The sequence below is a fragment of the Urocampus carinirostris genome, chromosome 6 (genome assembly GCF_059441175.1).
Source record: "Urocampus carinirostris isolate Australia breed hairy pipefish chromosome 6, RoL_Ucar_1.0, whole genome shotgun sequence".
In the NCBI taxonomy this organism is placed as follows: domain Eukaryota; kingdom Metazoa; phylum Chordata; class Actinopteri; order Syngnathiformes; family Syngnathidae; genus Urocampus; species Urocampus carinirostris.
In genome coordinates, this window is record NC_142354.1 from 12,383,756 (window position 1) to 12,405,226 (window position 21,471).

Sequence of the window (21,471 nt, forward strand, 5' to 3'; positions counted from 1 at the left end):
TACTCTTATTAGAAATGTAGTAAACATAATTGATACGATATTATATGTTGATTCTTTTCTCTGCACAATGTCTCGGCTACATATCACTATTTTCATCTTAAGCCAGTTTACATACAGCACCTTGTAAATATAGCCTATGTATCCTTTTATCAATTGTATCTTATTTTTATTTCTGATTTAGTTTATCCATGTTTTTGTTTATTTCATATTTTCTAATAATTTTTATTGCACACGATTCCTGTTTTTTTTTTTTTCTGTCCTCAAATTGTATGCTCGTGCGCACATGTGCATCTGCCCTTTTCCAAGCACAACCCGCAAAAGGTCAGCATCTCGCACATGAATAAGTGCAGCTGAGATTGGCAGGTGAATATCAAAGCCTGTCACTCTTTATCGGCCAAACAAGTAAACAAGCGAGGACAAAAGGATTCCAGTTAAGCATTCAGATTTACCCTCGACGACTTTACGACATCGAACTTTGTCAGAATGTCGCTCGCGCGACGTTAACAAGGCCGGTCCAGATGTCTCCGGCTTGTTTTGTCACCCAAATGAAGCTTTTTGGTCTTAACTCTCCTCCCTGTGTTTCGTTTGTCAAGATTTGTGCTTTTGAAGGGCAAAAGGCTTGAAAGCGCGTACATTAGTGTCAGCGAGGTGTAGTCGCGTGTGGAAGAATTACTGTCATGTGCGAGGCGCCTTTGTTTGTCTTTGAGATTGGGCTGCTTTGAGACGTTTGGACGCCTCAAAGAGATGTTGAGATGTCTGTGTTTTTGCAGCTGGCCTGTTCATCTCCAATTGTCATTTTTTTCTTGTAAACATACAAGGCAAGCTCTTGTGTTTCCTGCCTTTTTATGTTGTGATAGACTCAAGGAATATAATATGCACAGATGCTAGGCGGTCCCATATTTCAAGTACAAAATACCAGGAAAACTGTTGTCTACCATTTATCCGTCTTTAAAATGAACTTACCTTATACTTACTGTATAGGAATTCGATTTTATAAAGTTATCAGTTCTTTCCCTGGCTGTTTATGTTTCCAATATGTCCATTTACTTCATTTGACTTGGTTTTATTTATTTAGTCTTATTTTTTCTCAGTCTTGTGACTAATGTCATTGCACTACTCCCAAATGTACTTATGATTTGGTACAAAACATCATTTATAACTACATAACAGTTGCTCTAACATTTACACACATGCACAACTATACTTATACCCATGCACAAACACTACAAGACTCTGTCATGCACAATACTATATTCTCATACGTCACTATGCTTTGGCACACAAAGGACTATTTTCTCACACACATCCTACTATCCTTACACAGACGCACTACTATACTCCCCACACACACTACTATAGACTCTCACACACACTATCATACTCTCGCACACCACTATTCTTTCTCACACATCATTAAAATTGCAAATACTATAGAGTTTTTTCGCACCTAGTGTAATAATCACCTCACCTCTCAGTGTTTTTTTTACTTAATGTACTTTTGGTAACCATGGTGATGCACACTAATGTGTATGCATGTTGTCCAGTTTGACATTAAACTGGAGTTGATCCAAGTGTAGTAGTATGTGTTAGGGTATCGTAGTAGATGTGAAATAGTACAGTACAGTCTTGGAACGGACAGACTGAGGAGATCATTTCTTCCCCGTGCCATAAGGATCTTTAACTCCACCTTGGGGGAGTAAAAGCCCACATTAACCCCCACCCCCACATTTGCATATTAACCTCTTTTTATTACAGTGTGTATTTTCTGTAGCACTATTTAAATACTGTATAGCAAAACGTTATATTGGTTATTTCTGTATTCTATATCCGTATTTTGTTATTTTATTTTTTTCAACACAAGGATACCGCTGGAAGTGTGAATTTCCCTACGGGGATGAATAAAAGTATCTATCCATCTATCTCTATCTCGATCTATCTAAGTAGTAAGTGTGTGACAGCATAGTAGTGTGTATAGGACTATAGTGACATGTGTGAGAGATTGTAGCAGTGTAAATGAGAGTATAGTGGTGTGTGTGAGACGGTATAGTAGTGTGTGTTTGACAGTCTTAGTAAGTGTGAGAGAGGTTTCCCTTTCTTTTGTCCAAATGAGAGAGTTTAGTATTTTTTTGCGCATTGTGTATGCTTGTATCTGTAGGAAAGTATTGTTGTGCTTGTGTGAGAGTATGATGTTTAATGTGAGAGTATGATTAACTTCTCAAAGGGCCTCTTATATTTTAGGTCAGTCTTTAACTTCTACGTTGTAAATATCACTTATCCATCTGAAAAAAAAGTCACATTTTTCTTCTTTACGTCTTTTATTACCTATTAATCCTGGAGTGTCAAGTAAAATTTTGTTTTAAATGTTACAGTGGCATGCTTCAGCATCCTTAACTGAAAAAAAAGATATTATGGATCAAGGCCACATTAGTGCAGTTCACTTTTTGCCGGACAGAATAGCCAAAAATGGCCATCAGGCCAGACTAATAAATAGATCCGACAGCGCTTGTTCTCAGCCAACCAGAACATGAGAATGACGACAGCCAGTGGCTGCCGATTTAGTGTCGTCCATCTTTGTATCACATGTTATCCACACGCTTGTAAAGTGGAACCTCTACTTATGAATATATTTCGTTCTGGAATTAACTTTGTAACCTGAAACATTTGTAAGTATAATGTTTTAAATCAAAAATGGTTCGACGATGTGTCTGGGGCACTTGTAACGTTGTTCAGAGGTACCAGTAACGATTGGTAGGGGTGAGATTTGTCCCGTTTTTCGTCCCATTCACTCTATATACATCGGACTTTAAGTACAACTCTCAGTCCTGCCATGTGCAAAAGTTTGCCGACGACACTGCCATCGTGGGATGTATCAGAAATGGGCAGGAGGAGGAGTACAGGAAATTGATTCAGGACTTTGTCCGATGGAGCGACGCAAACCACCTGCACCTGAACACCACCAAGACCAGGGAGATGGTGGTGGACTTCAGGAGAACCAGAACTCACCCGGTTCCTGTAACCATCAAAGGAGAATGTGTAGAATTTGTCCAGACCTACAAATACCTGGGTGTGCAGCTGGACAACAAACTGGACTGGACTGCCAACACAGAAGCTCTATGTAGAGAGGGCAAAGCCGACTTTACTTCCTCAGAAGGCTGGCCTCCTTCAAAATCTGCAAAAAGCTCCTGAAAATATTCTATGAGACAGTAGTGGCATATTACCGAATCTTATTGCAATATCTATTCTGTGTAGCACTATTTAGTTATTCTATATAACACGCTACAGTGGGCATTTGCACGTCACACTGGGTATTTGTATATTGTATTCTTTTTGCTTTATTATTGTATTGTTCTCAGCTCAGGGATGCTGCTGGAAATGTGAATTTCCCTTCGGGGATGAATAAAGTATCTATCTATCTATCCTCAGCCAAAACTAATTTTTAGATGTGTCTGAAATTGATAAAAGCTTGCTGGCGCCCTCACAATCAACTCAATGTGCAGAGGATTGATGGGAACCGGAACAAAGTCATTTGTTCTACAGTAAGTTTTGTATGTTTATTAAATCGAAGTTTACGCTGCTGTTGAGTCGGTTAGTTGTCAGTTAGAGAATATAGTATTGTAAACTTCTTGACGTCATGTTAATATGGTATATCAAATGGAAACCTGGACAAACCTTAAAAATATCTGGAACGGTTTTGTTCTGTCCTAGGTTATGAACTCATCAAGTTATCAGCAAAGATACGTTTGCATACTAAGGAAGAAATGACACAGCTATGCTATCAGGAATAGCAACTGTTGTGGGTTTGGCCGCCATATTTGCACTGTTTGTGATTCTTGGATACCGTAACTACGGTGGGCGTAGCTTAGTGCTCTTTGTTGGATCTATGAATTGCGCTCCGCGCGCTCCCGCTCGCGCCAATGTGCGATCGAGGATAATGGGTTGCAGAATATTTTTCAACTGGAGACTCACTGTAGCCAAGTACAAAGCGTGGAATAATGATGGATCACGGTTGTCGTCTCTTACTTATACTGGCACCATTTTATTAAAAATATTGTAGAATTTACTTAGTTTCTGTACTTGGGTTATATGATGGTGACGACGCTCAAAGTGGTATTGTTCCATAAAAGAAAGTGCCATCATACATCCTTCTTTTTGCATTGGTATACATATTTAGAGAAGACACCTCGCTGCTGAGCTAAAGAGCACAAAGGACATGTGTGCATTATTGATGCTGCGCAATTGTCAAGGTAGTACTGTGCATCGCCATTACGCTCCCCCCTCCTGCCTATGTACATTTTCTACCATTGTCGCTTCCCACCACGGATCTATTCCACAAGGTTATTCCACATAATAAATATACAAACGACAGCATTATATCACTGCTGAATGTCTATCCCCTCTTTACACTGCATTGTCTTCAGCCGTCCTTTTGATAAGGCGACAAAATCAGTCACGTACTATCGCAAGCTTGAATCAAAGCAAGATGCAAGACGAATTTCATACTAAGCATTAGCGGTTAAACATGCAACTCGATAACTGTCAGGCTATTTATTACTATGTTTTGTGTTGATTTGTGTGTTTATGTCCTCATGGTGAGGGCAGATGGAGCATTACACATGAATGCTCAAGCTTACACATCTATGGGACAAATCCCTCATGGCCGCACCTCAGAGACACGCATCTCGCACACTTGGATAGCAAATAGTATGATGGACTTGGGGGGGACGGACTGTGCACCATATGTGGGTCAGGCGTACCGTGTATTCTTTCCTCTAACAGCGTCATGACAGACAAAGAGTTAAAATGATGGAAGAGGTGTGTATTCGCGTATATAAACACATGCTGTGGAATGTTTGTGTAAAGGTAATCATAACAGTGTGTGTCTGCAAGAAGTTATTTTAAAGTCTGAGATGTAAACATGATCTTTACCATTGCACACAAATTGGCAGATAATTTTGATCATTAAAGGTTTGCTTTTAAACTTTCTGTTCCTAGTTAAATGCTAACCTGTATTAATATATATAGGTATGTGTGTGTGTATGTATGTGTATGTATATACAGTCTGTACATACCTTTTGGCAGAGTCAGACTTGAATTTATTAAATGAGTTGTCCAATGTCTGTTTCCTTTTCCCCCACATTAATCTCTTCCTTTTATTTGCCAGTCTCAGATATGGAGTTTTCATTGCCACTCTGCCTTGAAGGCCAGCATTTCAGAGTCGTATCTTTACTGTAGATGTTGACACTGGTGTTTTTCGGGTAGTGTTTTTTCCAAACTGCTAGTTGAGGACCAGAAAAGCATCTATTTGTCAAACTAGAGACATTCATGTACGTGTCCCCTTGTTGGGTGGTGCCTCCCACTTATTTTTTTTTTACTTTGGTGGATCTGTTTTCCGAAGGAATTAGTACATACCTTTGAAGGAGATCTTCAGTTGCTTAGCAATTTCTTGTATGAATAGCCTTCGTTATTTAGAACAAAGATAGACTGACGATTTTTCTCATGAAAGTTAGCTTTTTCTGGCCATTTTCAAAGTTAAATCAGACCCATTAATATGATGCTCCAAAAACTTGACTAGCCTATAGGAAAGTCAGTTTTACAGTTTCTTTAACCAGCAAAACTGTTTTCAGTTGTTCTAAACATAAGAGTTCTGTAATCATCCATTAGCCTCCTAATGCAATTGGAAAACACAACATATTATTAAAACACTGTAATCCTGGTTGCCGGAAATGGGCCTCTATACACTTATGTAGATATTGCATTCAATGCCAGACATTTGATGCTAAAAATCTAATTTGCCTTATTAACACTGTATGGGGTGTATTTCTGATTTAGTTCATTTGAGAAATAGTGCTTTTCCTTTAAAAGTAAGGACATTTTTAAGCGACCCAAAGCTTTTGAACAATAGCATATATACATACACAAACACAGCAATACTTTTGGTCTTAATATAATTGTAATCAGGATGAGCAAACTTTCTCCCTTACAAAGTAACGGTATAGACTTATACATGCGCCCACCCACAATATGAAGAAAAAGTGTAGCTTGGCAACTTTAAATACACAAAATATTAAATTTCGCTCAACAACATTATTTATGTGTCAAACTTACTAAGGAGAAAAAATATACTATCTGAAAATATTTCACGTACTTTTGAGCAGTAGTTCCATAGCAGATACTCTTACCGCATTCTTCATTTTAATACTGAAGCGAAAACTGCTTGAATTTCTGTGTGTCGAATACTGATTTTTTCGAATACGGTTGTTTGAAGACCAATGTATCGATGTCCATTGTATACAAGTGAACATGACATTATAGCTGTCATGTTAGATTTCGCAACTTCATGATTTAGAGGATAATAGTCTTTAATGAAAACAAAGTTTGTTTTTTTCACTAAGACATGCTATATTTTAACCTCTCATTTCCATTCTTTTATGCACCAGAATCTACTTTGTTGTTTAAGTATTTAGTCCTTCACGCTCATAACCGTTTAAAAACCGAAAGCAAATTCTTTATCCCTCCTCGGTGCTCGGTGTTTTCGTGCTGTTAAATCAGTCTTGATTCTGTTTTTTTCTAGAGTAGCATATATCAAATATAATTGACTCCACTTGGCGTGTCCAACGAAAGCTTTGAAAATTGCTCGGATTTGACCTTGCAATCGTTGTCTGCTCTTAAGTGTTTCCATGCATTGTTCAGACTTTGATCCTCCTCGTGGCTCAGAACACAGCCAGGACTTTTCGTAGTTTGACGGCTGCCGCTTTCCTTTTCTTTTGTCCATTGCCCTCTCGCTGTTTTCCTTCGCTCCCCTTTGTTCCTCTCAAGGCCACACTGGATTCCCCCTCTCCTCTAACCCCCCTCAACTACTCGCGGGGGCCTCCTCCAGATCAAAGTCTGGAGGAATGCGAATCCCTCTGCCATTATGCACGGCCAGACGTACTTATGTCACGTTTACCCCGCTATAAAGGTGTCAAATGTGCGCGTGTGAAACATTCTGAGTGTGCAAAATACGCTTAACGTCCGACTGCATTTTCCAGATCGGCTTTGAAATGTCAGCGCCGTTCTCTGATGGACCCGCGTAGGTTAAAAGTAATGAGGCGTTGAAGATCTTTAACAGCCGCGAAACACCTGGACCCTTTTCATTCCATGTTGTCCTTAGCTGCGCTAATTTACAGTATTTGAGAGTTTTGCAAGGACAGTTACCTCCCGGATAGGGCGTTAATCTGTTCTGAGGTTGGGAACACAAGGGGAAGTTGTCCTATGGCGGGGGGGTAGAAACCCATGGTGTATTCAGCCAATGTGGTCCAAACCCTCGATACCCCATATAAAAACATTTTAATAAAAATAACAGAATAGTAAATATTAAGTACTACTATTCTGTTATAGACGTGCACATGATTAATAAACACTGTAAAAACTATGTACATTTGAAAATGTAAATTTTATTTTCCTGTGATTTAATGTAAGGTCATCTCTGAAGAGCGAGATGATGCTTTACACCGAAAAATCACGGCGTCCAGATGATGAAGATGCTCTATCTGAGTTAGATCAGGAGGCCTCTCTTGCTGCTATCTGTTTTATGTGAGGGAGCAAACCCCAACCCCAAAAAATGGCCTGGAGAAGGATGGGTGCCGCCAGACTGTACTTGCACAACCGAACGACCCAGGTGGTTATTAGATCCATGAACTGCGAATGTGACCTCAGCTGTTCGATCGGATTAGCAGGTGAATGCATGTGGGGGGGAAAAGACGGCATAAACTGATTAAACAATCTAACATTTTAAAATTTACGAGGATTCTTATTCCCATAGACGATTAATTTGCTTCAATACCTTCTTTATGTTTAATGGTAATATCAGTTGTTGGTTGGTTACAGCAATATTCCTTAGCAATGCTCAAGTCAAGTCATGTCATTTTTATTTGTATAGCCCTTAATCACAAAGAGTCTCAAAGGGCTAGTAGCAAATTGTCTTCCTTTCTAGTATGTCTTAAAAATCGCAAGCTTTGTTTTTCACGGTAGTCATGTTTTTGCTTCTCCCTTTAGCATCACTGCAAGCCTTGGGACTCATAGCTGATAAATGCAGTACAAATAATTTAGCATACTATTACACTAACTTGCTAACTGTTTTACGAAGCACACGGGATTCTGAACTGGATGAAGAAAGAGAAAAGCTTTGTGGTAGGTATAACCTATAGCTTATCGGCAACTTTATGATCCTGTGACTAACGGCAGGCTATCATTTTATGTGTCTACATAAAACAATTGAATTTGATCCGTTTTTGGACACTTACAATAGCTTGTTGTTGATGTCATATAGTGGGGAAAATATTGAAAAGAGGGGCTGAAAAATCATCTAATTCCACGGCCCAAAGTGAAAACGTCATAAGGTGGGGTCAGCGTTTCCATCCGCTTAACTCTTCTCTGCTTGTTTAAATGATTCTGATATCAACGGTTCCTATTGCTTCCGTCCCCATCTCAAGTTTCATTTCCACTCCGTCACTTGACAATGCCTGCCAATGACAGACGTCATTCTCATCATTCCCATCATCTCGCGCTAGCGTCTTCTCAGCCAGCTGTCTCACTGTTGCAGCCGCCATGTCACTAGCTACCTATCGCCGTTGTCTATCAGAAGCAAAATAAAACACGTTTTTTGTTGCTGTTGGTAAGAAGGAAGTGAGAACAGTCATTCTCAAACTGAGTACTTCTTGCAAATCCCTCACCATCCATCCATCCAATTATCTATTCCTTAGGACGCTTATTTTTTCTGATCTGTGATCGTTTCTCATAGTATGTTTGTCCCCAATCCTTTTTTTTCTTCTCTCTCTCATTGTAATATGACGTAAATATCGTCTAACTTTTACCCCCCCCCGGGTGGAGTTAAAGAGCCTCATGGCATGATGAAGTACTTATCTAACTCTATCCGTGGAACAAGACTGTGATGGCAATTTTGAAAACATCGGATAAATGTACATTCTATGTGATTTACTAATGCATCGTAAATGCATTCTAAAACAATATACCTTACAATAAGAACAAGTGATGAAGTTAAAAGGCGCAAAATGTCAACACTATTTCAGTCGATTTGGATCAACCTACCATTTACATTTTTTCCAGGCCAAGCTATTTCACGGCTAGGTATGTGGTGAACAAGCTAGCACTGTAATATAAGCACCGCTTCATTTACGAGGGTTGGACTATCTGGTGAGTTTTGTGTATTTTGTTTGATTGAGGTTGAAGCCAAAGTATCTCCTTGCCTTTGATATTTGCATGACAGAAAAGCTGAAAAGGCTAACATGAATCTCCTTAATATTGAAAAAAAAAGAAGAAAGGGCTTTGTTGTGTAGCGCCTGGCAAGAAGAAGTGGCTCTGTGATCTTTTGCCTGAATAGTTCACCGAGACCTGAACAGTAATGCTGAGATGAAGACGGGAGATTTGTCATTCAGGGATGGCAGTGAGCCAAAGTCATCTCAGCAACAAATGAAAATGGGCGAGAGAGGGTGTGCAAGTGTCATCTCTCCATTATTGTCAACTCGCACTGCTATCAGCTCACAAAGGGACGGCATCCAATGACTATTCAGACAATTATACAAAGGAACACCGATGAATAAGATCGCTACGATAATCGTTACAAAAAAAAACATATGAGAATTTTATGATATCCTGGAAGGTGTCAGATACTGAATGAGAAAGCACTCCCAAAATAGAGTGATACCTTGGTCCCTTAACCACTAGGGCTGTAGGGGCAACATCCCAGTGGTGTGTCAGGGGCAAGTCTAGTCTGGTCGTGCCCATCCCTCTCCAGGCCAACAAATATTTCCACCCAGTCTCGAAACTGAAACCTTTAGCGTATTAGTAAAGGTGCTAACTATTGCAATACAGAGATTGGGGTTCAAAAAAACAAAATATTCAAGTACTGAAAAAGTAGGTAATATAAGAAGTAATGGTATTTATTTTAATATGTTCCTAGACATTTCAAAATACCCAAATTATTAATGAAATGTGTACCTAAACAACCATACATTCTCAAAATATGAATGACATGTACCTACACAGCAATAATTATTTTGGTGTGGAAATAAAAAATACGAAACATAATAAAGCTAAACATATAAATCAACTATGAAGCATTTACTGTACCGATGAGCACCGGTTTAAAGGTTGACAGTACACTGTTCATAGTTTGCTAAAATGCTTCCTAATTCAACTCGATTCTTGGTACTCATTAGTACAGTCAAAGAAGGAAATAAAACGCACAAAATCAAGAAATTATTTCTCACGCACATTTTGTTAGACTAACTATCTCTTGAAATGATCCTAACTGACCGGGCAAGAGTAGCCATGATGGCCACTCATCTCAACCGGCCACGTGTTTAGATGTGTTTTGTTGTTCCATGTCCGATTGTTCTTTCAAAGAATTAGTCGAATACAGATTTGTTCAAATGTAGAGTTGTTCCAGTACTGAGGTGTGACTGCAACTGAAAATAGGTTTATTTCAGTGTAAAACATAACTTAAACATGTAATTTTATTTGAAATATTGGACAGGGTGGATCTGCTTTTGTAATCTAGGAGATTTAACATCACAAGTTGTCATTTCATCTTACGTCTTCTACTACAATTACTCCCTTTTAAATATCCATTCATCCATTATCTGCACCACTTATCCTCAGTAGGGTCGCGGGGGTGCTGGAGCCCATCTCAGCTATCTTCGGGCAGTGGGCAGGGGACACCCTCAGCTGGTTGCCAGTGCACACAGACACAGATAACTAGTTCGCTCCTTCAGACCTAGGGACAATTTGAAGCGACCAATTCACCTGAGATGCATGTTTTTGGTAATGTGTGAGAAAACTGGAGTGCCCGGATAAAACCTACGAAGGCACCGGGAGAACTTGCAAACTCCACACAGGGAGGCTGCGGTAGCTGGACTTCAACCCTAAACCGCCGCACCATGGGGCTTTGAGCTGATGTTTTCTCTCCTTCTTTTGAATGTTCTTTTACTAATACTTAACTTTAAACTTCACAGCAACACAGAAAATTAAAGAATGTGGAGATCTCTTAAAAAAAGAGAAAATCATTAAGATAATGGACCAGAAAACTCTCATAGACGGATCTGCACAAACAAAACGAATAACAAAGCATATGAAATATATTTTCTCAAGCGATAGGAATGAGAACAAACACTGGCCGTCACGCCTGCGGGCTTGATGACTTTGCCAACGGGGGTTTCTCATTAGTGCACTACGTGACCGTCCACCCAACGATTCCTATCGGCACTATTACAAGCCCGGTCGAGTCCATGTGTAACAAGCGTCCGCAATTTCTTTCAAAACTCTTTGAAGAGCGATGGATATCGTATGCACCGAAAACACAAACGTGGAAAGTGAGAAATATGTGAAAAAAATCCAAAAAGCAATTGAAGGTTGGCGACCCATGAAAAGAAGCAATAAATTGTTTGAAATCCTTTTATTCGGGAAGGGACGGCAGCCAAGGCTGAAAATATTGAAACCGGCAGGAAAACACTAGCGCTAAGAAGACTTAAGTACTACTGAGTATATAATCCACGCAGATGGATACAATGATGGATGTTCTGACGGATGAATGAATTGGCTTCGTCTTGAACTCCACTTTGATTCCATCACAGAAAGAGCTACACAGCACCGGAGATTAAAGCAACAGAATCTGTTAGCTTGTTCGACAGAAGGCCGTCAAACAACCTAGAAAAACGGGAAATGTGTCGATCCTTAAAAATCGGCGACTCGATCCTATCAATCATGTCTTTCCGCACGAGAAGTTGAAAGATTATTCATGATGTGACTCTGAGTGTTTATCAAGTGAAGAAATCGATGCAACGTTGGGTGACAACAGGTGACAGCGCTACTCACTCAGTCATTGTCTCCTCTTTATTGCTTCGCTTTCCAGTAAATACTTGATGGATGGCTCCAATGAATGAAAAAAGCATTTCTTTTCCCAATCATTTACTGTCTTGTTATAATTAAACCTCGATGAATGAAGAGAATCGGATTTGAGGCGCTGGGCAAACTTTGCTGTGTACGGATGTTTAATCAATTTCTACTATGCTAGTCAATGAGCATTAAGACATAATTTTGATAACAAGGGACACAGTTTGATCATTTCTCCTAATTTCTCATTGAATGGAAACATTCTGTCCAAGTTAAAACCCACTATATCCTTTGTTGTTTGATTTCAGTTGCTATGTTAATGTCGTTCTTTTGAAAGATTGAATACTTTCCCTCTTTCATTTATCTACTTGTGCAATCATGGCATCCATAACTATAATCAGTGGCACTATAATCAACGCACAACATTGGCAAATGATTGCAATTAAGCCAATTAACTGTCAAGCAGGCACTTTGGGAAACAATTGTCATATTGGGTGGTTGGAGAGCCGGTTAGATCCATGCTCGCTCATACCGATTGCATTATTTATGTCGCCAAAATTGAAATATGAGGTATGATTACCAGATAATAGGATTTAAATGTTAAATCGACTTCTTTGTTGTTGTACACCCGCTAAATATTTAAAGGACATTTTGAACCATTGAAACAATGCAGCTAATTCTTCGTAAAAGGTCACGCTAATATTTGGCTTCGATTAAAAAAAGCCAATATTTTTGGGCACAGAAAAATATGACAACAAGTGTCTGTGTCTGAAGGAAGTTTTCAGCATAGGAATCTAAACTAGCTACATATGTTGTCTGGATAATTGACTTATGGCTTAGCCCAGCCGGTTTATTCACTCGGACAAACATTCTGTGAAGAGCCCTTTGGCAATTGTCACAGTAGGAGACATTTCACAATTGAGGCTTTTGGGGGCCCAGAAAGATCACATATCATCTCAAAGTCACCAAAAGGCCCCAAACAATGCATTGGATGGTTAAATTAAAGATTTAATTGTTGAGAAGGTCGATGAAAAGCTTTAGCTCCAGGCAAAAATATACATGTGAAAATGTTTACGTGATAAACCGCATCTTGTTGTCATCACCATCTTAAACAACACGATAGAGGATCAGAGTTGGTACTTGAAAAAGTTGTGGTACAGCAGCTGAATGATTTTATATCCGAGAACAATCTTTTCGAATCCATGCAATCAGGATTCAGGGCTAACCACTCTACTGAGACAGCCCTGACTAAGGTAAACAATGATCTTCTACTGGCAATGGACTTCATCCCTCTTGCTGCTACTGGACCTTAGTGCTACCCTTTGACACTGTGGACCATAATATCTTACTAGAACGGTTGGAAAAATTGATTGGTCTCTTAGGAAACGTCCTCTTATGGTTCGGATCCTACCTCTCAGGTAGGACGCACTGTGTTAAATATGGTGAAATGACATCTGAGCCCTTTAGTGTTACCTGTGGTGTTCCGCAGGGTTCCGTACTTGGCCCGCTGACTTGACTAACTTAACCTGACCTGACTTGTATAATGGGCTGTTATTGCTAATACCTAGCATTAATCTAAACCAACCTTAAGGTTTTGTGTTTTTTTTTTCTGCCAAAGTCGAGTTTAATGATATACTAAGCTTTAGTAAATATCTGTTTATTTACACTAACAAGTTTGATGTCATTGATCTGACACATCAGTGGGATTAAATCCAGAGAGAACCCTGTTCGTGCCCCCTTACAGTTCTGTTCTATTATGTGGACCATCTGCGGGCTAAGTGAATCCAAGCTCCCAAATTTAACGTTACTATGACTATAACCCTTATGTCTACAGCTAACAATCAGGTATGATTACCAACATACAAAAATTTGCACATAACAATTTACAGAACTCCCAGTAAACAAAGTGACACAGCCAAGAGCTAACGTTACCTAACGTAAGCCAAACTGTAGAGATGGTAACGGTGGGAGCAGAGAATGTCCAAGTGTATGCGCACTGCGATTGGCTCATCGCGTTTGCGGGTATGCTTAGCCGTAGGTGAATTGTGAAGGAATTGAAGTGACCCTAGATCGACAAACAGCAATGCGAAGAAAGACAGGGAGCCGGGCCCTCTTCCTTGGGCCAATCCAAAACAACAAAGACAACAGAGACTCATCGCTTCATCACACACTTCACGCTCTCTCCTAGATGAGTGTTCTCATAGCATTTTATTGACAGTGTTGCATCACGTTTTCATGTGATGATGTCTATTGTTGTCTGATGTTTTCCACTTAAGAACATTTTGACGAGAAAATGTTTGCAACAATCCGAAACAGACAATAGAAGGGAACCAAAAAAAGTACTGTGCATACCACGGTCTCCCCCTGCCTGCATTTTAACTGTCTGACATCGCAAAAACAAGGAAGAGGCCAAACAGGATGTGGTCCCTTGAGTGTAGTCATCAGGAAAAAGTCCCACAGTAAAACTGAACTATATAATAAATGAGGAAATATAGATACCTATGTAAAATCTTTGACAATAATACATTCATTTGATTGGTTATCAGCCCAAGTCATTTATCTTCCCTATTTCTGTGCGTTCTTCTTCAGATCTTGGTAAATTCTGTGAGTCCAAACCGTCCAGCCGTCCTTTACGAGAAGATGACTTTAAGTGAAGGAGGAAGTCCATTACTGAGAGACATGCTCTTCAGCCCGGACCAGCAGCACCTCTACACTCTGACTGACAGACAGGTGAGTTGACTCTGTTCAAAAAGCAACACAAAACAAAAATGTGGTAAGAAAATGCTATTCACACCCAAATTCTGTTTGTATGAAGCTATGAGCACATACCTTAATAAAGTATGTCAGCAAAGGAAAGCTGGGGACGAAAGTTGAGGAATTAGCTTTTTAAAATGGCAGATAGCTCCTTAAAATTAATTGAGTTGGATGTCTTTTGAAAATAATATGAAAACTAATACTATATCGGATAAAAAATCCTTGAAAGTAACGCAAAATATATCAAACCATGCTGTTTATTGAGTAAAGGCTACACCAATTTTCAGCACACAGTTTTAGGGCATACAAGTAACAGTTCTATGTTAGACGAAGGTAGTTTTTAATCATAGAAACCCAATCATCAAACCCAAGCACAGTGCAGGCGTGTCCAAACTTTTAGGAAGCAAGCCAGATTTGATAAACTTAAAATATATGAGAGCCCGCTGTTCAACCTGCCATTCTTTGAACAGTCTTAAATCATTTCAAACTTTTTAAGGTTTGCAGTGTTTGCCAAACAGCATCACGACCTTTGTAGAATTTGCAATTGACTCGCAGGGTCTCGTGAAAAAGCGCTGCTGTGCTGTTAAAACGGCTTCCAGTTGCTTCACCTTTTCACAGCGTTCATTTTTCTTTAGCCTGTCGTAGTCAGCATTTTTTTAAAAATTGATCACGGGCTGTAGCTGGTTCTGGGCCGGACTCTAGACATGCCTCCAATAGTGGGTGGAAAATCAGAAAAATGCATAGAAAGACTGAGATTGATTCATGACTTTCGCATGCCTAAGGAATGGCATCCCACACTTTACCCTCTCCTACATTTTTTCGTATCCCGGCGTTTTATTGAAGAAGTTTGCATTACATGTATATGTTCAACAGATGTCATTGCCAGTCTCATAGATCACAGTGAAAATCCACTATGCCATCCATTCCTATCCAGTATTTTTGACTGCCGCTATCAAGACCTTGTTTATACACTTCCTTTATACTGCATTCCTTAAAGCCCTTGCCACCTAAACACAGGCATGACTTTTTCCTTTCCTGCTGCCCATTATCAGCTGATAACAGCTTGAACTCCACCCCATTAAACTTTAACTTCAAGAGATTTGAATTGTACCTGAACGCCCGCCTCCAGCTACATGGTTACACACTACTCAGCCAGACTTAAAATAATGAACATGCACAAATACAAAGAGCCCCTGGTCACATGCCGTGTATGTGTCTATACACCTACGGTCATTACCAGCCTACCGCTGCTACAGACCGTGTCTCATCTGACGGTCAGACTGTGAGAGCAATGAGATGGCGGGAGGGAAGGGGAAGAGTAACAGTAAGGAAGGGGTAGGCAAAGCTTGTCACGGCAGCAGCACTCCCCAGGTCCAGCTGCTCCCCTCATTTGTCCGTCTCATTAGGGCACAGTGAGTGAAGGAAGCAAAGCCTCGACTCTTATGATGCATAGACGGGACCGTTTTCAAAGATCTAAAGTGGTTGTCTGATTAAAAGCGACTAGATATACGTCTGACGTTTGCTTTTATGGAAGGTGTTGGAGACTTGGCAAGACTCCGCCCGGGCCAGCCCAGCCAACTCCGTTAAAACGAATCATATTTCTCAGTTAAAGACCGGAGAGCAAGGGATTTACAAGAATGGACGCAATCATTTGTGGGGGGATAAACTTTTTAGAACTCTGCACAAAATGCTCGAATTGTTATACTTTTGTGTAATTGTGTCTGCAAAATGCTGATGCGGTACGGAGGAATCCAAGCAGGCATTTTGTTAAAGCCGCTTGAAGAAAATAAAAAGTCAGACGAACTTTCAATGTATTACAATTTACATATTATCCAAGGGGAAAAACAATATTTTTTATTTTCAAATTTATATTATTTTAGATTAATCAACCCTTTTTTCATGAAAATGTTTACACTTATGTTGTACTCAATGGCAAAACTAACATAGCTAGCTAGTTTTATTAATAGTCTGTCTCCCTAAAAAAATAGCTCCTCCAATTGTCTTATTGTGCACGCAAACCTAGAAAACATATCCACCTATTTTATAAATCAAACTAAAAAAACGAGTATTTTCTTAGTCACATACATGTTGTGCCCCACAGCGAATCTAACATAGCCTCTTTTAGGCAAAAACTAGCATAGTTCTATTTTGTTCTATCTCGTCCATCTCCCTGAAAACTAGCGTACATGGCTTTCCAGAAGCAGAGACTTACACTACATGTGGATAGATACAACTGTTGCATCCACTTTATATGGACAGTAGTATTTTTTGCTATGGGTCTAAAAGAAGAAATCAGAAATGTCCCGAAAAGATAAACCAATTCACATGAGGCTTTTTTTCGTGAGTAAGCTGGAGTTTACATGCATCATTTGCCTAAGTTCCACAGTGCTTTGCGGCATAAACATATCCCAGATGAGGGAAAATGGAGTGTTAATGTTACGCTATAATATGGTGCCTACTTTGCAGAATTCACTTAATGCAGGTGGTCATTAACCTCAATAACCATGAGGAAACTAAATCGAAAAGACACAGTCTATAAAAAAGAATGAAACATTGCCTTTCAAAGAGGTAATCACAACTTATTTTCTCATCGAATTCTTGTGCGATTTATGAGCCACTAAGCACATTAAAACAATGCAAATAAGTGCATTGAATGTCTTTGTGAACTTTTGGGGTGGTAGTACCACTTTGGTCTGGCAGAGAGCACCCTAAGACTGTTTTTATAAAAGTATCTTACATTTTCTTTATTAATCATTGCATCATTCCAAACAAAATTGCCACAAAACATTTAAACACAAGTTCACAATTTTGCTGCTGAAATACAAAAATCTAAAAATAAATTCATAATGATGACATGTTTAACTCAACACGAGAGGCAGATTCTTAAGCATACTACGTATCGTTTGGGATTGTTGATCATACTCCAAGATTTATCCCCAAAAAACAAATTTGTTGACAACATTTTGAAATGTGGGTTTACGTTTTGGATATTTTTTGGCACATAAAATGTTCGCTACTCCATCCATCCATGCATCCATTATCTGCACCGCTTATCCTCAGTAGGGTCGTGGGGGTGCTGAAGCCTATCCCAGCTGTCTTCGGGCAGTGGGCAGGGGACACCATGAACTGGTTGCCAGACAATCGCAGGGCACACAGGGACAGACAATTTGTTCGTTCATTCACACCTAGGGACAATTTAGACCAGCCAATGAACCTGACATTCATGTTTTTGGAATGTGGGAGGAAACCGGAGTGCTCGGAGGAAACCACACAAGCACGGGGAGAACATGGAAACTGCACACAGGAGGTTTGATCTCACGACCTCAGAACTGTGCCGCACACGCGCTAACCACTGCGTCGCCGTGCTGCCTGTTCCCGTCTCATAAAATTGAATTGCTCTTACTCAATTTTGTATGATAAGTCTAAATTGAATATGATCTTAGGATAAGGTGGTAAGGAATAGAGTATCTTACATATTTGCAAATGTATTGCATACATTTGTATGTATTTTTTTCTGTTGTTAAGTTATTTGACAAACAGTTGGATTGTTTTTTTATCGTTTTATATTATGTAATATTGGTGCTTTATTTTTTTTTACCTTTCCAAAACGTCAATATTCAGAAAGAGGTGGAAATTAAAAAAGTGTTTTTTAAAAATAAAATAAAATTAATCTCGAAAAAACCTTGACCAATTCATCGATTATTAAAATAACCATTAGTTGCAGCCCGGGTTAATTTATTTCCATGCTTAAGTAGTCACGCACGCGCAAGTCGATCTTTTGTTTGATCACTTTAATGGATAGGAGGCTTGAGTTAAGCAGCTTTTCGAACCCCCTTCCAACAGTAATGACCATTGGGCGAGCCATTCCCTCCCCTTGTCCTCTACCCCGTCCTCATCTCTTCCAATATCCCCCCCACCGCAATTGTAGAAATCTGTCTCGGCTGACGAACGCTCACGCACCTTTCCATCTAAGCCCAAATGGAGTCCTCTCCTCTCAACTGATCCCATTCCTATGTTTTTAATGATCTCGCACTATTGCCGAACTGCCCCTTTTGCACTTCTCTTTAACACACTGCGCACAAATCAGAGAATCGGGGAGAGGTGGGAAATGAAGAATTAGGCTGTTGAAGGAAAGCAATCGAAGAGGGTCTGCATGTGCCGCGCTACTTTGCATGAGACGGGCTGCATCGCTTTTCTGGGAACATGGAGATCTACTTACATGTGCCATTGCTTGACAACATTGTTTCTAAACTGTTTGGTCGCCAATTTTTGGGGGTTGCAGACCTTTGCCCTGGCAAAATAATCCGAACGAGAAGAAACAACTATTATCTACCATCTCTGCTTTAAACTGCACAGTCCTTTAACCCAATGCATTTTCTAGATTTGGGTCGAAGCTTGTCATTAGAGTGGAATGGTGGGTCTTCAAATCAGGCCAGTTGAGACGACTGCTTCACATTGTTCATACGGGTGCTTCATTGAAAATCCTTGAATTCTAATGTTGTGTTTTCAAGGTCTGAAAGGTTTTCTGTGAAGAACTTGTAAATGCTTGAAATTAATGCCATGTTTCTCGGCAGTCTGACTCCAAGACCACCTTTTAAATAAAGATAAATAAAAAAAAGTCTGCTTGAATGGTAAAGGGTCTGCCTTTAATAGCGATTTTCAAGTCACTGAAGACCAATACATTATGCTTCACACTTAGCCATTCGCACACAAACTGACACAGCCACGCAAATCGCCTACCTGCTTATCGCGGACATTAGGGGTACAGTGTCCCATTGTTCTCTGTAACCCAGAGTAGCCGGAAATCAAACCTTCGACCTCAGTTCATAGACAAGCGCTCTTCCTCCTGACCTCCTGTGTTTGTAAATTGTGGAAATAATTGCGGGTCTGCAAAATACATGAGTACATTGTACAAGTATATTTGTGGATCTGAAAAACATGTGTGCAAAAGTTTTTGTGACACATCTCTCCCCATACCGCGTTCACATCCACATTTAGCACCAAATGACTATACACTGGCAACTATAGGTGACCTAAAACAAGAACCTCACACCAGATTTCTTCTTTAAATTGTTCTAAAGAAAATGGAAATTTGTTTTTGAAAGTCATTAAAATGTGCTTGAATTTCGCCTTGAAAAGGGTGTAGAAACCCTGGATTCAGATCTCTGCTGATCCTCAACGTGTGTAGCTGGTTGCCTGCAGGGAATCCTCAGACAAGTTAAGCACATTAAGGTGTCACTGGACATCTCCACTCATGCAAAGCCTACCATGCGTCCTCCCTGCTTACCATTCCTCTAACTCAAACAAACACTTGCACAAACGCACACTCGCTTCCATCCAAAGGCCTTCCCGGTGAGTCAGAGTTGGGGGCAGGGCTTCTTGATTTATGGCTCTGTGGGTTCAAGCAAGATTCATCACTGTCGTTATTATCGATAAAGGATATGACAGCAGGAGAGGGCAGACTGCTGTTTGTGCCCAGGTTTGTGTGGACGCATGGTCGGACAGAGTGCTGTTTTTTAAAGTAATATAGTATTGGTTTTTCAATTGGGGTCTTATGTTGTTGTTTTGCTAATGGTGTAAAGGGGTCACAAATCTTGTTAGCAATTAGCACAAAGGGCTACTGGTTTGATATGCATTTCTTATCCTGAGTCAGACACCTATCATACTGATTATCTTAAAACCCCTTAACTTTCCAACATGTTGAGATTTAAAGATGTCTCTGTACGATGTCACCAGTCACTAAAATACGTCATGTCACATATCATTGGAAACCATAAACTCTTAAGATTCAATATGTGCCGACCATTTCAGAAACTAGAAACACAGAAACAATACGATCCATATGAAACAAGACACCCGAAAACTATGAAGCCAGTACACCTCAACAAGAACGTGCTCCGATGTTCAACTGATGACACAGTTCTCCGCAAACATGGTCTCATTAAATTCACGACAGTCCAGTGAATCCAACCGTGTAAAAAACACCACATAATGCCGACAAGATAAAAAAAAAATGCCTAAAGGCATTTCTGCATTGTTTGACTTTCCTTGTTGTTTTCTATTAGTTTCGCCCTGTAATTCTCTTTTACAAGTAAACAAACTTGTAAGATAATTTCCAATTTGGCCCTAGCCTCTTAACAAGATTTATTTGACGGTCCAGAGCTTGCAATAGCCTAGGAGGACCTTTATTGAACATACCTTACTTTGGCTCTAGATAACTTCAGCCAGTCGTGACTGATTCAGACATTGATCGACACATTAGTTATCCAATGAAATTCTGAAAATAAATTTTTGCATACCTCTAATGAGACCACAAAATAAACGTGCGTTGGGCCACTTACCATCTAGTTTTACGCACGATTATCACGCATAAGTGTGCACAATCAGCGATAGAGGTGTGGAAAGAAAAAGCAAAGCTAACTGATCTCAAAATGTCTATAAAATAAGCCTAATTGCATTGCTGAAGAGGTTTTAGAGGGTCTTTTTGAAGTCTCCAAATGGTCACGTTTGGAAAGGCCTTGATTGGAAAACTGTGATCAAATTTTACCTGAGACCAGGTATGGCTTCATGCTATGGTCCCAGTTGTTTTCCAGCTTCAATGCCAACACTATACTCAAAAAAAAAAAACATTCAGGCAGAGTAAAAACTTTTTATTTCTGTGTGTTCGGACTTTGATTACTCAATGTTAGTAGCACTTGCAGTGATTATTTCAGTTTGGGACAAAACTTCAGAGGGTTACCTTTCAAAAAAGACCAAAACTGTCAAGATTCTCAGAACGGTTTAACAACAGCATTCGATTTATTTTGGGTATGCCTCCGATTGGGATTT

General features: G+C 39.7%; 1 protein-coding gene across 2 annotated transcripts in view; it reads left to right on the forward strand.

Annotated features, from left to right (window-relative positions):
* The window catches only part of plxna1b (plexin A1b), a 321,328-nt gene that overhangs the window by 128,225 nt on the left and 171,632 nt on the right, over positions 1-21,471 (forward strand). For both annotated transcript variants that reach the window (XM_088337907.1, XM_088337908.1), the window contains exon 4: positions 14,479-14,619. In XM_088337907.1, coding sequence (XP_088194033.1) covers positions 14,479-14,619 — 141 coding nt within the window. The remainder of the gene's footprint in view (positions 1-14,478; positions 14,620-21,471) is intronic.